The sequence below is a fragment of the Acanthochromis polyacanthus genome, chromosome 12 (assembly GCF_021347895.1).
Source record: "Acanthochromis polyacanthus isolate Apoly-LR-REF ecotype Palm Island chromosome 12, KAUST_Apoly_ChrSc, whole genome shotgun sequence".
NCBI lineage: Eukaryota > Metazoa > Chordata > Actinopteri > Pomacentridae > Acanthochromis > Acanthochromis polyacanthus.
The window spans coordinates 26,358,157-26,382,182 of record NC_067124.1 but is presented as its reverse complement, the minus strand read 5'-3'; the positions used below and the strand labels follow the sequence as shown (position 1 = coordinate 26,382,182).

The following is a 24,026-nucleotide window of genomic DNA, read 5'->3' as shown; positions in this document are numbered from 1 at the left end:
ACCAAAAAAACAAAGATTATAGCAAAAGTTTAAAAACTGACAGCTGATTTTAGCATTTCTCCTTTTCTGTCCCATTCATCGTGTGTCGCGCCGTCAGATTTATCTGCCGTTCTTTGATATAAAACTGAATATAAAGTATTCCAACCTGCAGCAGCTACCAACAATAACATGCTGCTGACACACTGATGCTTCACTAATATTAATCTAATGATGTTAGACATAACATATCATACAGAGGGGCCAGACAGGCACTTATACTTTCATATTTTAACCAAATTTTACTGCTATGTACTATAAGTAGGATTTTTTTTTTCTGTTGGTATAAAGGACCTGAACACTTCTACTACTCGCTGAATGCCACTCAACTCACTGTCCCATTCTAAGAATGAAGGAGACTCTGTGGAGACCATGAAAAACCTAAAAGGCCCTCTGTAGAGTCGGTGTTTGGCTTGTCCCTCCTGGGCTACTGTAGGAACATGGCAGTGCAACATGGTGGACTGTGGGAAAAGAACCACTCTTTCTATAAGTATAAAGGACTAAGGTAAATCAACTACTCTTATTTTTACAAAATACAACATAAATTAAACATAATTATGAATATTGTATTTAATATCTGCTTAAAGAGGTCACTAAATCCTTCACACTGGACCTTTCAAAGTAAAAAAATACATCATTGCATCTTAGAGTACAAAATGGTTACTTTTTTCTTAATAGAAAAGTTAGTGGTTACAAAGTTGCGTTTTCTTGTTTTTTTATTTTTAACAGAACTGTTCAAAAGTAGCATTAGAGGAGGTGTTTTCTTTCTCTTAGCGTGGCTTGGTTCAAAACAAATTCCCCCAGCCAACAGAACAAACATTTAATAGTGTCTAACAACAATTTAAAAACTCTACCTCAGGGTAATTTGGTTTAAGAGTCTCCCTATGCTTGTCAAGGCAGCTAAAGAGAAGCACTAAGGCACTGAAGTAGAAGTGAACTGTATGGCAAAGTCATGTGAGGAAAGATCAAAATGTTTTATGAGCATTATTTCCGAACAGGGAGGTGAATATTAGACCTTCACGCAGGTTTCCACGCAGCTCTTCTCAGTGTCAAACTGGTTGCCGTTTCCTAAACAGCCTCCGTACCAGAACTGAGCGCAGGCGTTGGCTGTGGCATCATAGTACCACTTCACCACGTAGTCCCGACACGGTCCTGGATCCAGGATCTGGCTGCAGCGCTCTGCTGGAGACAAGAAAACACAGCAAGTGTCAGAGTTAACAGGAGGAAGGGTCTACGGCTGTGCAAGCATGTCCCAAAGCACAGAAAATGATGATTGGGGATCATTAGTTGAACCAAAATTAAAATCTGAACTGATAATGAAGCTGAATAAAATGCACAAGTATCACTGTGTGTATTGATGGTGAAGTGACAAACACAGTTATCCCCAAAGCCACACTGCTTATTCAGCTACAAATACAGTTAGTTGAATCCCTGCATTAGAAACCATTTTAATGGAAATTCTAGACAGTTTGATACAAATTGTGACGCTCATGTGTAAGATAAAAACTTCTTTAAAAAATGAGACCTAAAGCTTAGAGAACAATGTGGTGCTCTTGTCCATAGTGTATCTGATTTTTGTAGACTTCTTGGAGTCCCCTTTTAAAAAATGTATTTATTTCTGTTCTTTTATTTTAGAAGATATACACACAGTTTTCAAAACTTTTTTGTTCTGAGTTGGAGTTATTTTTCCTGATATATTGCTCAGTTCTTGCTTGACAATATGAATGTGATATTTTATTTGAGCAAATGAGCTTTGCATACATTAGATAAACAAGAATAAATATGCAGAGGACTTCAAATGTTATACACTAAAATATTCAGCATAACATAACTTCAAACCAACATTTCTTCCTCTTACAGTCTCTCCTGTAGGTACCTGCTCCGTAGGTATCAGAAGGCGGTAGTGGAGGAGGCGGTGGAGACGGCGCTGGTTTCTTCTCCTCAGGTGGGGCCTTCAGAGTGGGAGCAGCCGGCCCCATGGCTCCCGTCAGCACCGTGCGGTGTGTTGGGTTGTTGGTGTCGAGCTGTGAGAGGAAATCTGTTACCGGCCTGAAGGGCTCCCTGTCAAAGAATGGAAACCTCTGACTTTCTGGGGGGGTTCTGTCGTCCGCCTTGGGTTTGTGTGGAGTCACTGGTAGCCTGTCCAGCTGAGACGCTGGAGCGCCGGGCTGCAACGGTGGAGGGAAGGTGGGTTTTAATTCACTTATTTGTTGCATTTTACAGCTAAAGAGATATTTAAAATGTCCTTCATGGTAACATGAACATGAACATAAGGCAATGTTCAATCAATGCAATGGGTTAGTGTTCTGCAGCCAAGCCTTTTTCAATCACCTGTAGTAGAAAATTAAAGAACGCTAAAGGTCTGCAGCTATCGACCCAGCTCTCAAGCTTGAGTTTAGCAATGTTTTGAACTGAAGGCTCATGGGCATTCATCAAAAACAAAAAGTTGGACCAGCTGGTGGTTCCAGATGGCGCTCTACTTCTGCTCCACTACATTTTATATGTAGATATTACACTTTTAACTCAATTACATTTATTTGATAGCTTTTGTTTTGTTACAAGTTAAGACTCTTGCAGAAAAACAAATTAACATCCTATAAAATATGATTATTTGTCATCAAGTAAACCATCCAACAGTGCATTTGAGTATAGATTAAGTCATTCTTCATGATTCCAGCTTCTCAATGTGACATTTACTACTTTTCCTTTTGATAATTTAATGTTTGCTTTAATATTTTGTTTGTCTGGAGATTTTTCTTATCTCTTAATCTTCTGGTAATTAGGTAGATTATTCAATTAACTGCTTATTTAATAACACTTCCTAATATTCTCAAAAAATGGCCACCTCAGCTGGCATCTCTGGATAAATGCAAAATTTGAACTGCTGGTGGCACTAGAAGAAGGGTCAGAGGATCACGAAAGTCTTCTGTAGTTTTCTGTGGTTACTGTAACATCTAGAAGATTGAAACAGAGCTGATTTGTTCTCCTCACCACCATCTGAACTCTCCTGAAGTCTCCAGTGAAGGTGGGCGTGTCCGTGTCCGTCCTGTACGACGGTTCTCGAACGTTACCGGAGATCTCTGGGATTCCCGGAGCGAGTCTGGAGCTTGGGATGGAGCTGAACAAACGTCTGTTTCCGTCTTCACAAATGTGACTCAGCAATTTTTTCTCCAGAGCTGCAAAACCAAAACACCAAAACAGTGAATATATAGTTCTCTAGTGTTTGTGTGGTACAACAGCCCATCGATGGGACTGTTTTTGAGCCCAAGTGCCTGAATACAGTTAATTTCTCAGCTTAGCGTTCGTGGTTGTAGCTTCCAAATAAAGTTGCAGATTTGAGTTGCTTTGCTTAAGAGTGCCACAGAGTAGATACTTCAGAAAACGAGGGAGCTACATGCCTGCTGCCCCACAGTAGTTTATAACCACAGTGTGAAGCCCAGTGGATGAAACCATAGTGAAACATTGCTGTTTGGTTCCAGCCAAGTATCAGCAGATAAAATGTCTCATTTGAGGTTTACTTGTATTTTTAAAATCAGATGGGGGCTAAGATGACGTGTCTTTTCCATCGAGGTTTAAACTAACTTTCTAAGTACTGATTTCTTTCATACAGCTGTTTAAAAGAAGGTTTTCAGTTTAAGTTCAAGTCTCAATGATACCACAATTTAAAATTTTAAATATTTTTATGCCAAACTGGGCTGTTCTGGAGAATCAGTTCAGTTCACTTAAACGATAACATAACATGTTGTGACATATCCAGTGGCAGTATCTACTGTACCAATATGTAAATGTGTTTGGCTTAATTTGATTTCATTTTCTAAGTAATTTTGAAACCGCGAGCAGACTTGGATATCTCTCTTATTATATATTAATAACAAAAAACAAAAAATTCAAACTCCGTCAGCTTCCTACCATGAATAATGTGGTCCCACATGCAAGGCTGATTTACCGTCACAGTTCCACCACTTTTAGTTACATCAGATGATGGATTTGTGTGTGTTTTTGTATCATCTGTTTAGTGCTTTGAAGTGGGCAGAACTTTGTTAGAAAAACATGATGGATATATTTCCAGGATTTTGTAAGATTTTAATCAAGACTTGACGACAGTTTGGTGGATGTTTGCTTATGTTGCCAGCACACTCCTGATGACGGAATAAGCTGGTTTTCACTCCTACACTAATAAATAGTACCCTACAGTGTTTCTTTTCACACGTTAATTTATCTATTCATGTGGGTTTTTTTATTGATAAGGGACAAAACAATCCACAAACTCATCGGATGTGGAAGCAAAATATTTAGTTAGAGAAGTTCTCTTCATGTCTGTTGCAACCTGCTCATAAATTAATCTACAACCCAAAATACATGCAGACAGTGCTACTAATTCCTACTCCTAGACACACGAACTATAGACAGTGAAAAATATGAGGCAGTAAAGCAGGAAGTTAGAATATTCCACAGAAATGAACGATAAAAAATAAGCTCCAAACTGTTGTAGCTTCCACAAGTAATGTAATTGTTTCCTGTAAATGGCACCGGTGTTTAAATATTAAGACAGTTCTCCTTCCACTACTATCCATTGATATTTATATTCAGGTACCGCGTTAGTACAATCACTGTCAGTAGCTAATTGTTGGTATAGTATAGTATAGTATAGTATAGTATAGTATAGTATAGTATAGTATAGTATAGTATAGTATAGTATAGTATAATACAGTAGAGTACAGTGCAGTACAGTGAAGTATGGTATGATATGGTACGGTCAGAGTATAGTAGAATACAGTAATGGCAGTACAGTGTCGTGCACTATAGTACAGCACAGTATTGTACAGTATTGTATAGATTAGTACAGTGCAGTATAGTACAGTAGGGTGTGGTGCTGTATAGTATAGTATAGTATAGTATAGTATAGTATAGTATAGTATAGTATAGTACTATAGTAATGTGTAGTATAATTTAGTATAGTATAGGTAGTTACATTCCACTACTGTAGGTTTCCACTATATCAGGTTTCTAATATTTTTGCAGGATTCACATGCCTCACTTTCTTTCCACGGAAGAGAGTTTTTGTTTTTTTTCTTTAAAGTACCCTCTGCATAGTTACTACTACACCATGAAGCTGTCACCTGGAAGTGTTTTGAAGTCCTCTATCAGGTAAACATGGTCGGTGTCAGGGTCAGAGGCCATGAAGTTCAGCTCTTTCTTGAACTCTTCATACAGGGGGTCGCTCTCGTTCACCACCCCAATGATAAACGTCTCGATGTTGCTTCCCTGAGCCTCCGTCACTGCGCTCTCTAGACTGACCGAATCTCTCTTGTCAGCCTGACCGTCGGTGATGATGATGGCCACCTTCCTCACACCTGCCCGTGCCGCCTTGAACACGTTGTTGGCCTGTTGGATGGCGCTGCCTGTGAACGTCCCCTCGCCCAGGTAGACCATGGAGCGGACAGCGGATTTGATGTCATCACGGCTGGCCTCCTGACCGAGGCTGACCACCACGATGTTGATGTGGCTGTAGAGGACCACGCCGACCCGTGTGGTGTCCTGGCTGACCGAGGCCCGGTCGATCAGGGCGTTCACAAAGTCTTTGATCACGTTGAAGTTTTCAGGGCCAACGCTCTCTGAGCTGTCGATCACAAAGACGAGCTCCAAGGGTGTTTGGCGGCACGTCACTCCACAACCTGAGGAAACAGAGACACAACCGTATGAAGACAGTTCATACATTTACTCAGGAGAAAAGAGAGCCAAATATGACTTTATCAGCATCAGCTTACTGCATATGGATCTCACTATTTTGATGATTTCATCCCTCTGTGGAAAGAGTGCAATATTTTAGAAGTGGTTCATCACTGATTAAAGTTAACCTGATGTTTGTGTACTAAATAATGTCAAAAAGTTCCCAAAAATTCCAATATGACAATAGCACAACCGCAAATTTCAAAAATATTGACATAAAACTGAGAAAGGCAGTTAGTTCCAAAAAGTGTTTTTTTAACAACTGGTTTATCACCATGTTAGTTTAGTGAGCATCTGTTTATACTTACTGTAAGGCCAGGTTCTCCCTTCTGTCCCACCCTGCCCTGTCATTTGAAGGAGGTCATTATTTATGAAGACATCATCATTCACAGTTACTGTACAGTTTCTTAAATCATCAAAACATTCTGCAGTCATATGAAAAAAAGCAACAAATTCTGGTACCAAAGGTCCGACTGTTCCCGGCTCTCCTGGTTCCCCTCTGTCTCCCCTTTTGCCTTTCTCCCCTCTGAAGCCTCGATCGCCCTGCAGGAGGGAAGACAATCATTTCTTCAGCCTGTATGACAAAGTGACAACCTGGTACGTACTGCCACCATTAAAGAGTTGCTGCATTAATGAGCGTATGGTCCACCCAGAGACATCAATAGATCTGTAGCCTTTCTTGTAGCTTTACTATCATTTGGACCAGTTATAGACCAGTTTACCCATGTCATGTTTCCCAGTATTTTGGTAAATACTGAAATACTTTTACTTATTTTTAGTTAAGATGCTTTCTAATCATTTTGCATACACAACATCACCTTGTCTCCCTGCAGGCCTTGTCCTGGAGGACCTCTGGGGCCGGGGATCCCCTGAAATCCAGGCTCCCCCTGGAAACAGTTCAAGTGAAAGAGAAATTACAAAAGGATGTATCTCTTATCATGTGAGTTTTTCTTTACACATACTGGACAAAATATATTCCAGGCAGCAAAACGTGTTATTTTTAGCAAGACAAAATAACAAATCTTTTGTTGGACTCATGTTTCATCGCGGTGCGAATAATGTGCTACAATTTTAATACATAGTACAAAAATGAGCCACAAAAACTAAAAAAAAACATTTTTCAGCCACTAAAAAGACAAAATAAAGAAACCAGGCAAAAATATATAGTAGCATGACCACGTTTTACTATTTAAAAGTCATTCTACAACATTTGTAAACTAATTCACCTCTAATTTTATAACAATTTACTTTTTACTTATTTTCCATGTTTTTTTAATGACCAGAGCTGTAATTATCATCCACATCAAAAATCTGACGATAAAATGGCACTGTTTAACTGTATTTAAATTAGCTTAAAAATCCTTATTTTACAGATATTTGCTAAGATTTCCTGCTGCTGCTATATTTCAGTGTCCTTATGGAGTTGCTCACCAATCACTGAAAATTTATTTATAAAAGCAGAACAATTACATATTTGTGAGATGAAGTTAAGATATATACTCACAAATAGTATAATTCTACTGGCTATTTCCTGTAGCTACTGCTCAAACTGAATGAACGTGGACAGTGACAGCAGTACCTTTTGTCCTTGTATTCCCTCTCCAGGTAACCCCTGTGGACCAGGGGGGCCCATTTGGCCAACTGAACCCTGCAAAAAGAAAATAAAAAAACATCCACAAGCATAATAGTTATAGCTTTCACAAAAAAGACTAAAAATATAGTTTTGAACAGGGCTGATTACCTTGGAACCAATTAGACCAATTCCTGGAGGCCCAGCAGGTCCAGGAGGTCCAGGCAGGCCTCTGTCTCCCTGAAAATAAAACCATCTCTAAATGATCCAACATTTATAGATAATAACCAAAGACTACAATTTTTTTTTTAAAAGCATCGCCTATTAACTAATCAATGATAAAACAGAAATATACAAAGCAGCAAGGTAAATCAAATCCCTCTTCATTATTTCTAGGGACTTTTTACCTTATCTGTTATTATCACATCATTTGTTACTGATACTTTATCTCACAAGACACAGCAAGTCGTGTAGAAATGTTACGACATTTTCAGAGTAAAACTTGGATAGCAATCTCTTGAGGTGAGTAAAATCATTGGGGAAGTGAAAGGAACTTATGCAACAGAACTAAACAATACTGCCGTTTCACTGAACCAAGTTTTACCTTTGGTCCAGGTAAACCAACGCCCTCTGGTCCGATCTCTCCCATCAGGCCAGGAGGCCCCGGAAGTCCCTAATAGACAAAGTTTATAAAAGTCACATTTGAAGCAGAGTGAGGTGACGAAGAACTGTGAAGTGAGAAAAGAGGCTGTAATGTAGTTCATACTCACTGGAGGTCCGGGGAAACCTTCACCTTTGAGTCCGGGTGGCCCAGCAGGCCCTGGTGGCCCTCTGTCACCCTACAAACCACAGCATACGTGTACTTATGTACTGGGGAGGATCAATGAAGAACAAACCTGAACTGAACTCACCTTGGGTCCAATTAAACCACTCCCTGGCTCCCCCACAGCTCCAGCCGGGCCTCGTGCTCCTGGTTCTCCCTGACAAAAACAACAAGCAGATTAATCGCTGTCGGTGAAAGTTATGCCGACTTTAGTTGACAAGACGTGATCTCACCTTGGCACCAGGTATCCCCCTGCTTGGGGGTCCAGTTAAGCCTGGTGGCCCCATATTTCCTGGTTCCCCCTGGAAGTAAAAAAACTCATAAGAGTTGCATTAGACAAGACAACAAGGTGGAACTCAGATGTTTTATTGTAATAACTACGCTCGGTTTAAAATTATTTTCCTTGATTTTGCTGAAGAGCTGCAACACCATTTCAGGTTTGAAGCAGTTCACACTGCAGTGTAAAATTCTCTTAACATTTTTAAATAAAAGGCTTGTTGTATGCCTGTACATACCTTTGATCCCATTGGCCCCACAGGACCGACTGCACCTGGCTGCCCCCTGGATCCCCTGTCCCCTCTGTCTCCCTGGAATAAATGACACAGAAGTGTTGCTAAACAATCCTATGAATTAAATGTGAGGTCGGTTTTAGATAATCACCCGTTATGACATAATTAGAAGCTGATGGGATCTTGTAACTCACATAAAGTTGAATAATTCTGAGTATTTTAATATGTACTTTATGTCAACTGTTACCTTCTCTCCAGGGACACCTTTACCAGGAGCCCCATCAGGTCCCCTGGGCCCCTGTAACCCAACGTCACCCTGTCAGCATTTGAAAAGAAGTCAGTACAGGAGAGAGAGGACAGACCAAGTAGTAAGAAACATTTGAAATAAATTTTGAAAGAGAAAACTGGTCCAGGTGATGCTACCTTTGGTCCCGGGACTCCATCGTCTCCTGGCTGGCCTGGTATACCTGGCAACCCCTCAGCCCCAGGGTCACCCTGAGAGAGAAACATGGAACACAAAGTTGATTTTAAGAGCAAAACAAGCTGCTTAGACCAAGGGTTATACTGTCAACTTAAAAAAAATGAAAAAGCAAACAGTGCATGTGAGACTTTGTTAAGTTTGTTGAACAAAGCTACAATATGTGACATTTAAAGCTAACTATACTTCATTGTGATAGGTGAGCAGTGCAGCAGGGCATAAAGGACTTACTTTGGGTCCTGGTTCTCCCAAACCTCTCTCACCTGGCAGTCCAGGCTCACCTGGGAGGCCCTGATTCCCCTGAAGGTAACATTCACACAGTCATTTGGGCATTCAGAGTGTCTTTATAATTGTGGAACTCATGCAGAAACGGACTAATAAAAAGGAGCATGTGCAACATGAAATTAAGAACTGGTGCACTCTGTGTTTTTAAATGAAAGGAAATGGACAGCTTGCATTTTGTTAATGTTTAAAATATCTAATGAAATAAAAAATACTTTTACATAGCCAGAGACGGCAGATCTCTACAGCCCGATTGTGACACCCAAATCTATAAGCGTAGATCAAGTCAGAACTCTGCAGTAATATTTATAAAATGACTCAGAAACTTTAGTTTCACTCCAGTTTTTGCACACCATTACTCAAGCACAAATAAATCAACTATCTCACAAATGGGTAATTTAAAAACTTGTCACATTTTGGTTTTTGCTTTAGATTTTGATTTTCTTTTAATTAAAAGTGCTTCAACATTCAAATGTTTCCATTTCTGTCTTCTGCACTTATAGTGAGTCTGTATCATTAGCACAGATTATGTAGTGTATCTAACCAGGAAGTAATTTATCAGCTGCACTATTTTAGGAGGATTGGGAAACATGTAAACTTTAGATATTTATATAATATATTGTTATTGTTGTTCAGAGTAAACACAAAGTGGCAGCCTTCATACACCTTTAGCCATTCGTGAAGTCATCAAAAAAATGGATGATTAAAGTTTCCAACCCATTGTTCAATTTGATTAATTTTGTTGAACAAACTAAGCCAAGAACTGCCAAGTGTTATGTAAAGGTCAAAGAAAAATGGATACAGTCTATTTGAATTTGAATTAACTGAATGATTGCATTTAAACAATCAAACTGTATTATCTGTGTTTCCAGTCTTAGGAATAAACCTTCAAAGACCCTGAACTAAACGTATCTCAGGTCATAAATTGTGCATCAGCAGCCTTTATTTAACTCTGTGATTGAGATTGATTTGAACTCAGTGGCACCTGATTGGCAAACCAGCTGCATCTCACCATCATATTTGTCTGATAATATATCAGACAGAGAAATCAGCTGAATGCCAATTACAATTAGTTTGTTTATGAGACAGATATATGTTAGGTAATGGAGGTCCTTCTTCTGTCCTACCTTTGGTCCTTGAATTCCCACACCTGGAATTCCTCTGGGTCCTGCAGGTCCAACTGGGCCTTGATCTCCCTGTGAGAAAAAAGTGAAGAATAGATCAAAAATTCAAACCAAGCAAAGGGAGCAGTTGGAAGATGCTGGCAACTTTATTTTATTCTATTTTAACCTGATCTCGCTGACTGAAAGTCAGAGTAACAGTATTACAGTATTATAGCCTTCAGTCTGAGCCATGAATTTCTCCCACAAACATCCTTCATCGTCAACAGTCTCACAGTAATGCAATTTTTCTGACACTCAAATACATTTAGATTTAATTTTACAGGGAAAAAGCTGATACTCACTATGAGGCTCCTTACAAAAACTTCCTGGCAAACCTTTGACATTGTTGTCGCAAATTTGCAGCAAAGTCATAATATAAAATGTAAATTACATTTGTGGCAAACTTGCGGTGGACTTCAGGCTAACTTTGAGGATAACACAACAACGCAGATGGTCATTCACCTGCGTATCTACAGTCAACCTAGAATCACTGTTTAGCCAAGTGGATTTAAATTATAGGAAACGTTAAATCATCCAGAAAGGGGCCTGCACCAATTACATTTTGGAAACTATAACACTAGTCTTAAAATATTGTGACTTAGAACAACTACACATCCATGCTGTCAACAGCTTTCTGTGTGCACATCCACAAAAGAATAAAATGCTTGTTTATTTTCATATATGCAGTTAGAATCCCACTCCTTCCAGTATATAGATTATTTATGCAATTATTGCCTTTTCTCCTTGAAGTCCTAAACCAGAAACCCCAAGTGGACCTGGAATTCCTGGCGGCCCACGATTGCCCTGAAAAAAGATAACAGAAATACAATGATTGAATATCCATGGATGACAGCTGAAAACATAGATAATGTTGCAGTATCAGTTGAAGACATTTCAGGTTTGTTTACCTTGTCACCTTTGACCCCAACGCCAGGGAGCCCACGATTGCCCCTTGGACCATCATACCCTCGGTCACCCTAAAACAAAGATAATGAATGTGATGTTAGTGTTCTCCAAGCAATTCTCTCGATTCAGTTGTATTTGTCACATTTTAGTAAAACAGATTGTTTGCTTTCACCTGCAGTAGAAATGGGCAAATGTACAAATGCCACATTTTTGTCCGTCACAGAATGTCCAAAGATGCAGAGAATAAGTCTGCGACAGTTTACAGGAGTTAGTGCTCTGACATTAGAGTATGTGTTGAGTTACTGCTGCGATGAAAAGGAAAACACAGCAGGTTTTGTCTGAACTTCCGACTTGGGAGTTAGATATGTGATTTTATTACTACTATTATGTAATTGTAGTAAAATTTAAATCTGTAGTGAAATGCAATTTTACATGGACGGCACGTCTACTAAAAGAACAAAAATGGTCTACTAAGCATTAACAATAAGCTATTTTAACTGTATAGTAAGAGTATTGAAGTTTCAGTGTTGTATTATGACAGTAGCACAAACTGCTGTTTTAAGGTATTGCTTGATTGGAGATGTTACTCACCTTTGGTCCTGCAAACCCCTCTCCAGGAGGTCCAGGGTTTCCCTGTGCTCCAGGTGGTCCTGGTGGTCCCTGCAACAAACACAACTTTTAATGAAAACCTGAATGAAGGCTTTAGGAAAACATTAAATAGCAAAGAGCCTACTATGACTGATGTGACTATACTTTTGGCAAAATAAATGTATATGGTGTAATTATGCTACAGGTGATAAGCAGTGTCTCCTTGAAAACTTTAATTTCTTGAGAATCCTGCAATGTGACATCAGTAAAACATACTATGTAATCTTGCATACCTGGTATAGCTTTCTATATACCATATTCTATATGTTGTAGGACAAACAGTTGATACTATGAGTGTATTTGTACATCAAAGCTCCTCATTTCTTTCAAGATACTGTCACTCATAATGCGAACTTAAAAGTCAGTCCTACACAAGATCTTAACGCAATCACATCTTTTATCTTCATACTCACTGCTAGTCCTGGTTCTCCTATCCCAACAGGACCTGTGGGACCTGGTCTTCCCTGAATGCCCTTCTCACCCTGTAAGCATTTAGCAACTTTAAACACCTTCCAGTGATTCAGCAGTCAGTGATGATATTTATTTGATCTCTCACACTAAACAGTTTGTCTATTCAAGAACCCAATCTTTATAACAGGGATGATTTTATCAAACAATACTGACTGCAACTAGAAATGTTTCAAAATGTTGTGTAACTCTTAAAGTGAGACCGTTAGAGGGGGTGCAGTAGAGAATAACTACTATGAAAGTGAAAAATACATCAAGTGCATCTAGGCCTGAATTTGATTTGAGGAAGACTGCACTTTATGACCATAAAGGATGTTTTTACAGTAAACTGAGTATAAATGTGTCACCTTGGCTCCTGGGAATCCAATACCAAGGTCTCCTGGTGGTCCAGGTGCACCGCTGGGCCCTCTGTCTCCCTGTGAAAAGTGGACTAGTTCAGAGGTTTGTGGGTCAAGTGACAGCAATACAACACTACAAACAGATTGACAGAATTGATATGAAATGACAAATAGTGACCAGTTACATACAGCTGTCACTCTTCTGCAGTAGCGGTTTCAGCTTTCAGTCATTTTTAAATCACCATTTGAAATTATAAACATAATTCCTTATCACTACACTCTTGCAGCCAGATAATTGATCAAACCTGGATCCACAAGTCAAATGATACTCTAAAAACTTCACTTCCTTGCCTCTTCTACAGCTGCACAGTACACAAAGTAGATTTCTAAATGATTAAGGCCTCGTCTCAACAGGAGGCCCTAAATTCCAACAGAAGAGTCATCATAAAGAAAATACTAGCATATTTATATGTACAGTATGTTTTTGCAATCCTGCTTGTGGGATTAGGTGCAGTCATATCTGATGGAAAATGCAACAAAAATGTGTGTATGTACCCTGTTAATCAGTAAAACCAAATGCCCTGGAGTTTTATTCAATCTTTTATGGCTCTTAAGGGATGAAGAATTTTATTCTTTCTGTAAAACTTAATCTAGATTAATGTCTGGTACTTTGGCCAGTGTGCTGGATAAAGACATCTTTGTTAAAAAGCTGCCAGACAGCTGTATGGTGACGGAGGCATCAGCATCTTATTAGCCTTGGGCACACATTTTAAAGGTCGCTTTTCTGTGGCTTTTTTTTTTTAAGCCAAAACTGATATGTGACAATACAGATGCTGTGTCTGAGGAGCCCTCCATGTGAATAATGGCATATTGCAGATGAGGGACAAATACAACTATTCTGAGGAAAAAAACAGCCAAACAATTAAAATGATTTTAACTAACAATGTTTTTCGTTTATCAAATAATCGTGACTTTACTAACATTCAAAATAGAAATATTTCCAATGAAAATTTTGAAAAGTACCTGCCTCCTAAACTACATACCAGAAATTTTACATTTCTGTTTGTGTACAATGTAAATAAATGGGATGCAAAATGCCAATTTTGTGCTTAAGAGACAGTCAGACTATTAATTTTCTAGTGTTTCCAGTGTTAACAGCCTTATATATCTGACTTATAGCTTCATTCTTCTAATATTATGCCTTTTCCCTCATAAATATAATGTTATTCTTAAAATATTATGATTTTTTTTCCAATCAAGCTTGCTAGCTAAATATTGTGGGAAGGATTCAGGAACAGATACACCTAAAAACTCTCTTTTGTATTGCATGATGTTTGTGTTGCAGTGTATCTATGACAGCACCCACTGTCACTGAAAATGGACACGCACTTAATTATGCATAACTTTAAGCCTTAATACAAGTTAAATGCGTAAGTTATGCAAAACATAATGTCCTATACAGTTTTCATGAATGGGGAAATTAGCTATAGAGACCAGACTGTAAACATGTTATTTCTGTTGTAAAGTCGAGCCTTTTAAAGGGACAGTTCATGAGGACTGACTCGCTCTTTGGACCAGTCTCACATGATTATTCAAGGAACTGCAGATTTTGGTACTTTGGATTTGCTTCATTTTTCAGATTTTGTAGTGCTTGCATTGACATACAATCCAACCAAAGTGACGACTGGTGCTATAAACTCTCAGAGCAGAAATGACATCACGGTGCTTCAGTTTCTCTCTGAGAAACTTACTTTAGCTCCTGCTGGGCCCTCAGGTCCCATGTCTCCTGGTGGTCCTATCGCACCCTGCAAAACAAATACACAATCCCTCAATGAAATTCACTTTAAAAAAAAAAAATCCTCCATACTCTGCAGAACCTTCTGTTTTTCCACATTTATCTGTGAGTTATTTCTGTTTCTCTGACAAAAACTTTAAGCCCAGTAGCAATAAACAATGATGTATGAATTAAAAATGAAGCCCCGATGCTGTATGACTGAGCTGCTGGGTCAAAACCAAAGCACCACCACTAAATGAAAACTACAACAGGATTAACTTCAACACTCATGTCTTTCATTCCATTCGATTCTCAGGCCTATAGCCCTCAAAAAAACACGGTTATAGGGACACTGTGCCAGTAGCACAGAGGAGGAAGAGTGGTGCTGGGCGGCCAGGTCCCTGCACTAATCCCACCACACAAAGTCTGTTCCTGCAAAAGAATAATATCCTGCAAGCCTGGATTCACAGCTTTGGATAGTCACATTGGTATCAGGATTACCCATAATCCAATATTCACATTCCATTAGTGCAGAGTTGAATAAAAGACAAATTCCACTTCCATTTTTCATATTGGAGAGACCGTCTGATGTCGACGTAGTGTGATCACTGTGTAGCAATATGACTGGCAGGCAGCGGCCTGTATACTCAGCAGCGCGAGGGACAAGAGGTTCAAGAGATAAAAGATAAAAAATCATGAAAATGAAAACCGAAACATTAGTTTGTATTCAAATATGAATTAGATGAAGATGAAGTGATGCTCATCAAAGTAAAGTTATGATATTTGGTACTTATTTAAACCAGACTAATAGACTTCTAGCAGTGCCGAAATAAAAGTGGCTGATGGTATCCCACTCTGGGTTCACTGGCCTATGTTGATTCTACAGTGGTATGCTGCTGCTCTGAGATGGTATATTTGTACTCTATCTGAATACAGGCCTACAACTTTCCATCAGATGCTTGACATTGAATGGCTGCTCTTGGCCACTAATCAAAGTGTCACATCATTACTTGCATAATACATTAAATGTAAGTTGATACCAATGACATAGCTTTGTGACATTTCTGTTTCTTCCATTACCAAAAATGTAGTGCACAAAAATGTGTTTGAAAAAAAAACCTAATCTGGTAATTTCTGTTGCAGTTACATGCTTGTGAATTGTGCTTATAGTTGTGCTAGCCTTACTGATAGTGTCTCTACTGGGAATCAACATATTTACAGCTAAATGGAAAGAATAAACAGTATGCTGCAGGATCGAGTGTGATATATGTTGGTAAGAAATGGACTGAACCTTGTTGCAGCCTCATTAGAAGTATTTCCAATAAATAATACTGCTTAAAAAATTCTAATCTATATTATCAGATGTAAAATGACTATTTAGTTAGATAGTCACGAATGGGTGTCCAGGCTAAGCTATAATTGCTTTCCAATCACATATTTCAAACTAAACAATATAAAGGACGAGAATAGTTTCATGTTTTGTTATTTCATGCACAAAAATACACTAATGTCAGTGCTTCTCAGAAAGTTTGATCATTGGTGTAAATTTTACATATCGTGTACTAGTTGGTACTGATATCAAATTCTGAATACCAACCAACAGTAACCAACAAATATCATGTTTACATAACATACAAATGCCATACCATTCAAAAGCAGCAGCATGGACTGTAGCACTGGCACATGTCACTAGCCCTGGATGGAATACCACTGGCCACTTTTCGACCTCAGCATGCCTTTAAACCTACAGCTCTGCTAGTGGCTCTGGAAGGCTGCACTGACACGAAGAGGAACTACAAGCTAAACATTAACAATAACAGAAGTGTGTGATAACTTTGCCCTGATGATAATGGCAAGATGAAAATTAAAGGGTTTATGAAAGTTATAAGAGAGCATGACAATCTATCAAACAGCTGTTGAGATATTTCTTCAGTGTGGCAATAGAAACTCAGTTATCACCAAGTCAGTATATAGGATTCATCCTCTGGTAGCAATGAATATTGGTCATTCAACAGGGTAAGTGTAAATAGTCACTTCTTATTTTTTTACCTTTTAATTTTGTTGCATCTGCTACCAATTCATAAAGCTTGAGGAAAGTATTATTGCATTGTGTCAGGATAAACCTACAAAATGGCTCCTAGAGGGGTTTAAAGTGATCAAACCAAGATTCATAATTGTCACTGTTCAATAAAAAAAAGACACATTGGACAGGAGGCAACTCTACCTCTTCTCCTTTTGGTCCTCGTGGTCCAAGAGGTCCCTCAGGTCCCTGTAAAACAACACTTTAATTTATTATGAGGACAAAGTCTGTGTTATTTATGTAAGTATTGAAGGAAATAACCAACATACAGTGTCACCCTTTTCTCCAGGAGTGCCGCAGTCTCCTCTCTCCCCCTGTAAGACCAAACACATAGTTAAATCTGTGCTTGTCTTAATGAGAAAAAGGCTGGTAACATAGAGTTACTCACCTTGTTGCCCTTATAACCTGGACGGCCCTGTAAAAGTTTCAAAATCAGTGTTTCATCTACAAGGCAGCATGTCACTTGGTAGTTGTGACAATAAAAGCAGGGAACATTTTTACCTCTGGACCGTCACTTCCAGGTCGACCATTCAAGCCAGGCTCCCCCTTCAAAAAGAGGCCAGTTTACAATTAGCGGCATGTAATAAGACACTAAAACATTTAAGGCTTTGTGTTTTGACTTACCCTTGCTCCTTTTGAGCCAGTTGGCCCTCTGAAGCCTGGGTCTCCTTTTCTACCCTGGAAATAAGACAGGTGTAACGATCAAGAAACACAGAGTTGCTTAAATAAAATGACTATCCCATACATCAGAAAATGTGTGTCCTTCTTTATGATGATGACAGTGTTTTGTTTCTGAAAACTCACTGGATTTCCTGGAGGGCCTCTCTCTCCTCTCTCACACAAACACACTTGGGCTTGTGGACACTAACAGGGAGAAAAATAAAATGTCTGTGCAATCATTTACACTAATTTATTAGAGAAGTAAAACGCTGAGTTGTTTTCAAAAACTTACCCCTTCAAATGCGACCGCACCCTGGGGGCAAAACATGACAGAAAGATGTGAATTTCCATTCAGGGGCATTCATTACCAGGAAAGATCAATTCACTATTTGCTCATGACCACTGATGAATTATGGGACATTGGGCCCCTGTATGCAAAGTTCTTAAAGTTAACTTTTAGACTGAGTACATTTTAAATGGGTGAGCTTTTTAAAAATTCAACCTCTATACAGTTGTCATGAACAGCGAAATTATCTATAGAGTTAAAGAACGTTGTTTGTACCAGGCTGTAAACCTTTTTATTTCTGCTGTAAAGTTGAACATTTTAACCTGGGAGTCTATGGGTTTGACTTGCTGTAGGAGCCAGCCTCAAGTGGCCGTCCAAGGATCTGCAGGTTTTGGCACTTCCTTGATGGCTTAATTTTTCAGTCCCAAAGGTTGCCACTTGTTTTTTTTTGTTGTTGTTTGTTTTGTTTCTGTTTTGCATTAGTTTCAGCATCCATTTGTATTCATTTTGCATCTCTTTCCATCAGTTTTAGCCTCTTTATGGTCATTTTATATGTCTTTGTAGTTGCTTTAGATCTATTTGTATTCTTTGACATCTCTTTTTTTATTGGTATGTATCTCTTACTATGACTCTCTTTGTAGTTGTGTGTCTCTGACACCATTTTGTTGCTCTTTGTAGTAGGTTTTGAGTAATTCTGTGTCACTTTAGTGTTGCTTTTGTGCTGTCCCCTGACTCTTTGATCCTGTTCAGTTATCCATCCATGGCCATGACCAGATTAACCCTGTTGGGGACCCTGGCGGAAACAAATTGTTGTTTGGAAACCTGCTGACCCTGACTTTAATATATAAAACATTTCAGTTATGTCCCCTGAAACCACAGTACTCCCAGGGCTGAAACACATTAAGCAAAAATAAAAATAAAGAAATAAAAAAAAAATGGCACCATTACTGATCATGATGATTTGTTAAGTTACACTACACTCAGAGAGCAATAATTCCTTGGTTGCAACTTCTGATACATGAATATTTAACTAGTTTCCCAATATCTAAGCTTGATGTTATGAAACTACAACATCTTTGCATCAGACATCAGATGTGTTTTAGGATCATTCACTTGGGCTTCAAGGAATAATAACAGACATTTATACACAACACATGATGACAAAGGTAATTGTTTGCAGCCTTTGGTGAGGAAATAACATTACCTGGTCCTGGGTTTTCTCAGTGTTAATTACACGATGCAAAGGCAACAAGGGGGATAGAGGGCCTGTCATTATTGCTGTTGTGCTTTCATTGTGCAAATTTGTAAGAAATTTGAGATTAATTAAATTATGTAAGCCCATTAGGGGCAACTGGGGATTTGCAGACCACCTGGGCAAAGCAGGGAAGTAATCGAGCTCTGGATTTGATAGAACATTAGTTGCTATTGAATATCTTTCTTTCTCATCTGTCGGTCTTTTTTGCAAGTCTCAGTCTGAATGAATGATATCACACATTTCTGGAAAGCAGAACAAGCTATGCCAGTCTGTCAGACAGACCCTGACCTCCTGCAGATATGTGACATTTCTGTGTGATGTGGAAAATGCAAAGCAGGCGGGAAAGCACCACCATGCAGACACAACTCTATGACTTAAGACTTGAACCCGCTGCAAGGACAGAGTGTGAAGGAACTCGGAAACATAAACACAGTGGAGGAACCATGTGGAGCACCAAGAAAAGCCACAATTTCTACCTAACCAGACACAACGGCAGCAGATGTCAATAATTTTCACACTTCTGACCTAACAAGATGGAAAAAAAAGACATCAGATGACTGAGCCACTATATATATATATATGAAGAAAAGCTGCTGAGTATTAGGTGTCAGTAGCCTGTTAGGTAGCTGACCTTGATTTGTTATACATCTGTTCTTGGCACCAGTTGGGATGAGAAATCAGTATTACCGTAAGTCAATTTAGTGTCACATGATTTGTCATCTTTTGAACCCCAAAACCTGCCAGCGGGTTGGAAAGCATCTGAACTTTTAAAAATCACAGAATCAACTGAAATAGCTGTGATCCAATGAAGCACTTTAAGATGTTCTCAGTGTCAGCTTAGGTGTCATCTCACTTATAACCAACACCAACATAAAGCATGTTATCTTTTAAAAATCACCATGATTTCACCAAGTTGTGTTTTATGGTGTTATATGATGTATTCTATCACTATGTTATACTGCACACAAAACATTTTTGAATTCTCTCTACTTCTAACCATGGTTGTGCTGTTTACGAAGAGGTGCTGGACTTTATATTACAGTGAAAACTTAGCCTGCAGAGACTAAAAATGTGAAAGGAGCAAACAAAATGAGCCAAAAAAGGCAACAACCTCCAACATTTTGAAGAGTGTCTTTTTTGCCAATTGGAAAGTGTTAGATCCCGCATATAGTTGCTTTAATTAATATAGCTATTATTTTCAAGCACTTTAAGATGTTTCTAATGTCAGCATAGGTATCATCTCACTTAAAACCAACACTCACCATCTCTTTGAGCATCTTCTCTTCCAGCTGGGGGTCAAGAAGACTCTGGACAAACTGCTGAGCAGGTGTGCTGGCGATGGCGCGGAGTTTGGCATTGTTCTGACTCTGCTGGGCGATGTCCGATAACCCTACAGCGAAGAACTTTATGCTGTGACCTTTGGCCTCTGCAGCAGCTGCTATCACATCAGGGTTACGGGGATGATCCACTCCGTCAGTCATCAGCACAGCAACCCTGACGCTGTCCATTGGCGTCTCCTGCACCAGCAGCTGTGAGGCGTTGGTGATGGCGTAGGTGGTGTAGGTGCCGTGCCCAATGTAGTTCATTGTGCTGACTCGACCATGGAAAGAATCCAGGTCTTTCCAAGCTGAGAATCTGTGCTCTATGGACACGGAGCTGCTGTACTGAAGCGCAGCCATTCGCACCTTCAGCGTCCAGCCGGCTACCTGCAGCATGGCAAGGCGGGTGCTGAAGCTCAACACAAAAGCCTTCTGCCTCTCGAATAGGGATATTTTTGCACTCTCAGAGCTGTCCAGGATGAAGGCCACCTCCAGTGAACATGTTAGACCTGTGTGAGAAGAAAGTAAGACTCTGAAAAACCTACAAATACCCATTGAGAGGTTGTAACTGCATCGGTCTTTCAGAAGATACGCCAGACCTCATCATAGAAATGTAACAGCTGAGGGGATGTCCACACACCGGTGTCTGGCTTTCTCCCACTTTTCACCAGCTTTACTGGTCATTAGTGATTCTGTTGTATTAAAATGATCAATATTTCATGAAATTATACAACATATTTAGATTTTATAGAATTTTTAGTGAAAATAGCTTCGAATAGTAGTAGGGTTGGTGATATAATTTCTGGTACCTCCTGTTCACATTTCAAAGTGCCCCTCAGCAAGACATAAATTTGCTGTCAAGTAATAGAGCAACACCTTGCATGGCAACTCACTGTTAACAGTGTGTATAAATGAAAAGCAAAAATTAAATTGTGCTGTAGTGATGACATTATCAGCTGATGTATTTGTGAGTTAAACCTGCAGCATGGAACCTCTGTCTTCCCTTTTAGGCTGTGAGAATAATTACACAAACACTGTAGATGTGCGCTTATGACATATGCCATGCCATCAATTCTTTTTTTGACTAGCTTTTTTAGTCCTTCTTTCTAAAGGATAGTTTCTTCTTTATCTGGCTCATCAGAAGCTTTTCTAGCACACTTCCTAGATTTGTCCTCCATAGGCTCCATCATAGTTCACTTGTCTTCTCTTTCTCCATTGTCAGTTTTGCTCCACTCTGGAAAACCAGTTGTGTGTACTTGACATCGCCACCAATGCAGCAGACAGTGAGTGTCACTACAGACAACAGGTTCATAATTCTAGTTTACTGTGAAATACATGTGAAAAAATATTAATAGATTACCTACAATTAAAAATGATGTTTAACTGTGGCCTTAGTGTGCATTGATGTCTGCTGAACTGCATTTTTTACACAGCCTCTTCGAGCAGACAAAGCTAAGCATTATCGAATCTAACACATAGAAGCTTTGAATGCATTTGTTTTTTAATGGTCATGAGCTCTTAACTAGAGTTAGTGGTGTTTGTTCACATTACGGCATTAAAATAATGCAGTTTCCATCTCAGCAGCAATCATTTAGTCAGACATAATACGTCACACTATTACTTGCAACTGTCACAATGCCAGTATGTTATGAAGAAGTTCTTTTTCTCCTCACAGTTTTAATCTTAGTATTAATGCAAATATCTCTAAACTAGGAATGTAACTTACAATTATTTTAATTGTTGATGAATCAGTTGATTATTCTCTTTATTAACTGATAGGTTGTTTGGGCTCAAAAAATGGTGAAAAACCACAATCCTTGTTTTCCAACATAATGTCCTGAAATGTCCTGTTTTGTCCACAACCCAAAGATACTGAATTTACTGTCTTCCATGAGCAAAGAAACCATGAAATAGTCAGTGCAGGAAACTTAAATCAGAGGATTTCGACTTTTTTTTAAATGAAAATGACACCGACTGATTAATCAATTACCAAAATAGTTGTTGATTAACCTATAAGTTGACAATTATCCATTAATCGTTGTAGCTCTACTGTGAACTGGCATTGAAACCATCACAGTACATTTAGACTGTCAAAACAGAATTGTCGTTGAGGCACTCTCAGGTCAGTCTCACTGTGTACTGATACATCTGGTTAGCTATAATTGCAAACGTACAAAGGCATAATGGTGAAAATTTCAAAACACAACTATAAATAGGATGACACAATCTGATATTGTCTAAGAAAATGGCATGCATTAAATGATCCTATGAATTATGACATTTAAAATGAGTGCTCCTCATTTTCTTAATGACTTGTTGATTCAAATATTTTCACACTCGCTCTCAGTAAGTTTGTTTCTCTAATTATGAGGGCAAAGAAAAAATGATGACGAGCCCACCACAACCTGCTGTATTTCTAGGTTCTATCACTTGAATAAAAAGCAGCACTGAATGTAAAATAAATATTAAAAACACCCACGAAGAATACAGTTTTAGAATGACTCACATAAGCACTCGTTAGGCATATTTTCTATGATGTGTTTCACTGGTGTTTTGAATTTCATCTTGTTGTCTGACTCAACAGTTTAACACTTTACCATTTCCTGGAGTCTGTTCCACCCACAGAATTCAGTGACTAACGTTCACCTTCAACATGTGGAGACCTCATATAAAGAATTACCATTTCCCCCGTCATCGTGCAGCCTGTAGTTGTTCCTGCGTCCTGTCTTTCTTCTTTGGCCTGTGGTGTCGTGCACAAGAGCCAGCAGCAGAAAGCAGAGCCCCAGTCCTCTGCTCAGCAACATTTTCATCCTCGCAGCTGACAGCAGATAGAGAGCTTGTTGTGAGAAAAGCAATGAAGCATTTCGAACTACAGTGTACGCAAAATATGAAAGAATCCTGTCAGTGTCATGAGATTCACCTGATTTATGCTTTAATGGCATTCACCCTGCTAACCACACCTTGGTGTAGTTTCACAATACTGTCAGCAAGGACAATATGACATTAATTTGTTCAAATGATGCTGTTCCTGCTTATACTAAAGTGCCAAAAGATGTATATACAGGTGAAGTAAGAACAATCTGTGCAAAAGTTTTAAATAGTGCAGCTTTTAAATAATATGCAATAAACTCAGTTCATGTGCAACTAAAGAAATAACTTCTTCCTATCACTGACATGGTCCAAGCTGCAGTACTCACATTAAAGTTGTCATTCAGACTGTAACATGACACCACAGCCAGATAAATGAAGAGCACATACACGCAAAAAACAAAACAAAAAACGTTTGAAATCAAATGGAAAGATGACTTGTACCTCCAAATTCATTTAGCTGCGGCCGGTGCTCGTGGTCCAGTCAGTTGTGGCTCATTTGGAGGCATTTCGCTGTGCAATCGGGTCCCTATAAAGCACCAGACTGAGATCAAGTGAGGACCATCAGATGGGCTGATGTGTAGCCGCAGGCTCTGGGGCCGCTCCAACATTTCCGCGCTGCTCCACTTCAGAGCGAATTCAGGGATCTTCCTGACTCTGATGTTCACAGACTAATCCTGGAATCCTGCAGTGACATTAGTGTAATATTAGAACAGCCTATGTACAGTTCTTAAAATTCACCACTGCAACAGCAACTATTAATCTCCAAACTGATATCAATATGAAAGTACACGTCAGGCGTGGTTAATGAAGCGTCTTTTGCACTTTATAAA

General features: G+C 39.1%; 1 protein-coding gene and 1 long non-coding RNA gene across 2 annotated transcripts; one reads left to right on the top strand and one right to left on the bottom strand.

The window, feature by feature from the left end:
* Positions 1-100: 100 nt before the first annotated feature.
* On the bottom strand, positions 101-23,872 carry col28a1b (collagen, type XXVIII, alpha 1b). The gene is made up of 35 exons (XM_051957193.1): positions 23,638-23,872; positions 23,006-23,143; positions 20,269-20,834; positions 17,758-17,778; positions 17,610-17,669; positions 17,430-17,483; positions 17,307-17,351; positions 17,194-17,220; positions 17,075-17,119; positions 16,950-16,994; positions 14,703-14,756; positions 12,961-13,029; positions 12,559-12,627; positions 12,089-12,157; positions 11,500-11,568; positions 11,327-11,395; positions 10,556-10,624; positions 9,378-9,446; positions 9,092-9,163; positions 8,916-8,984; positions 8,675-8,746; positions 8,393-8,461; positions 8,248-8,316; positions 8,107-8,175; positions 7,941-8,009; positions 7,508-7,576; positions 7,346-7,414; positions 6,585-6,653; positions 6,229-6,309; positions 6,075-6,110; positions 5,805-5,841; positions 5,157-5,711; positions 3,028-3,212; positions 1,913-2,204; positions 101-1,218 (listed from the first exon to the last, which is right to left on the bottom strand). Exons 2-35 carry the CDS (start codon positions 23,133-23,135, stop codon positions 1,046-1,048), a joined length of 3,585 nt encoding a protein of 1,194 aa, XP_051813153.1. The 5' UTR covers positions 23,136-23,143; positions 23,638-23,872; the 3' UTR covers positions 101-1,045.
* LOC127536529 (uncharacterized) lies at positions 2,102-9,901 on the top strand. The gene is made up of 4 exons (XR_007945556.1): positions 2,102-2,223; positions 5,352-6,363; positions 6,600-6,706; positions 8,927-9,901. It is a non-coding gene; the product is annotated as an uncharacterized LOC127536529 (long non-coding RNA).
* Positions 23,873-24,026: the final 154 nt, after the last annotated feature.

Coding starts and splice junctions, on each gene's coding strand:
- col28a1b (XM_051957193.1), bottom strand. CDS start 23,135: ATGAAAATGTTGCTGAGCAGAGGACTGGGGCTCTGCTTTCTGCTGCTG. Junction 17,484..17,609: donor GAGGCCCTCCAGGAAATCCA/GTGAGTTTTCAG, acceptor TCTTATTTCCAG/GGTAGAAAAGGAGACCCAGG. Junction 8,010..8,106: donor AAGGTTTCCCCGGACCTCCA/GTGAGTATGAAC, acceptor TTTGTCTATTAG/GGACTTCCGGGGCCTCCTGG.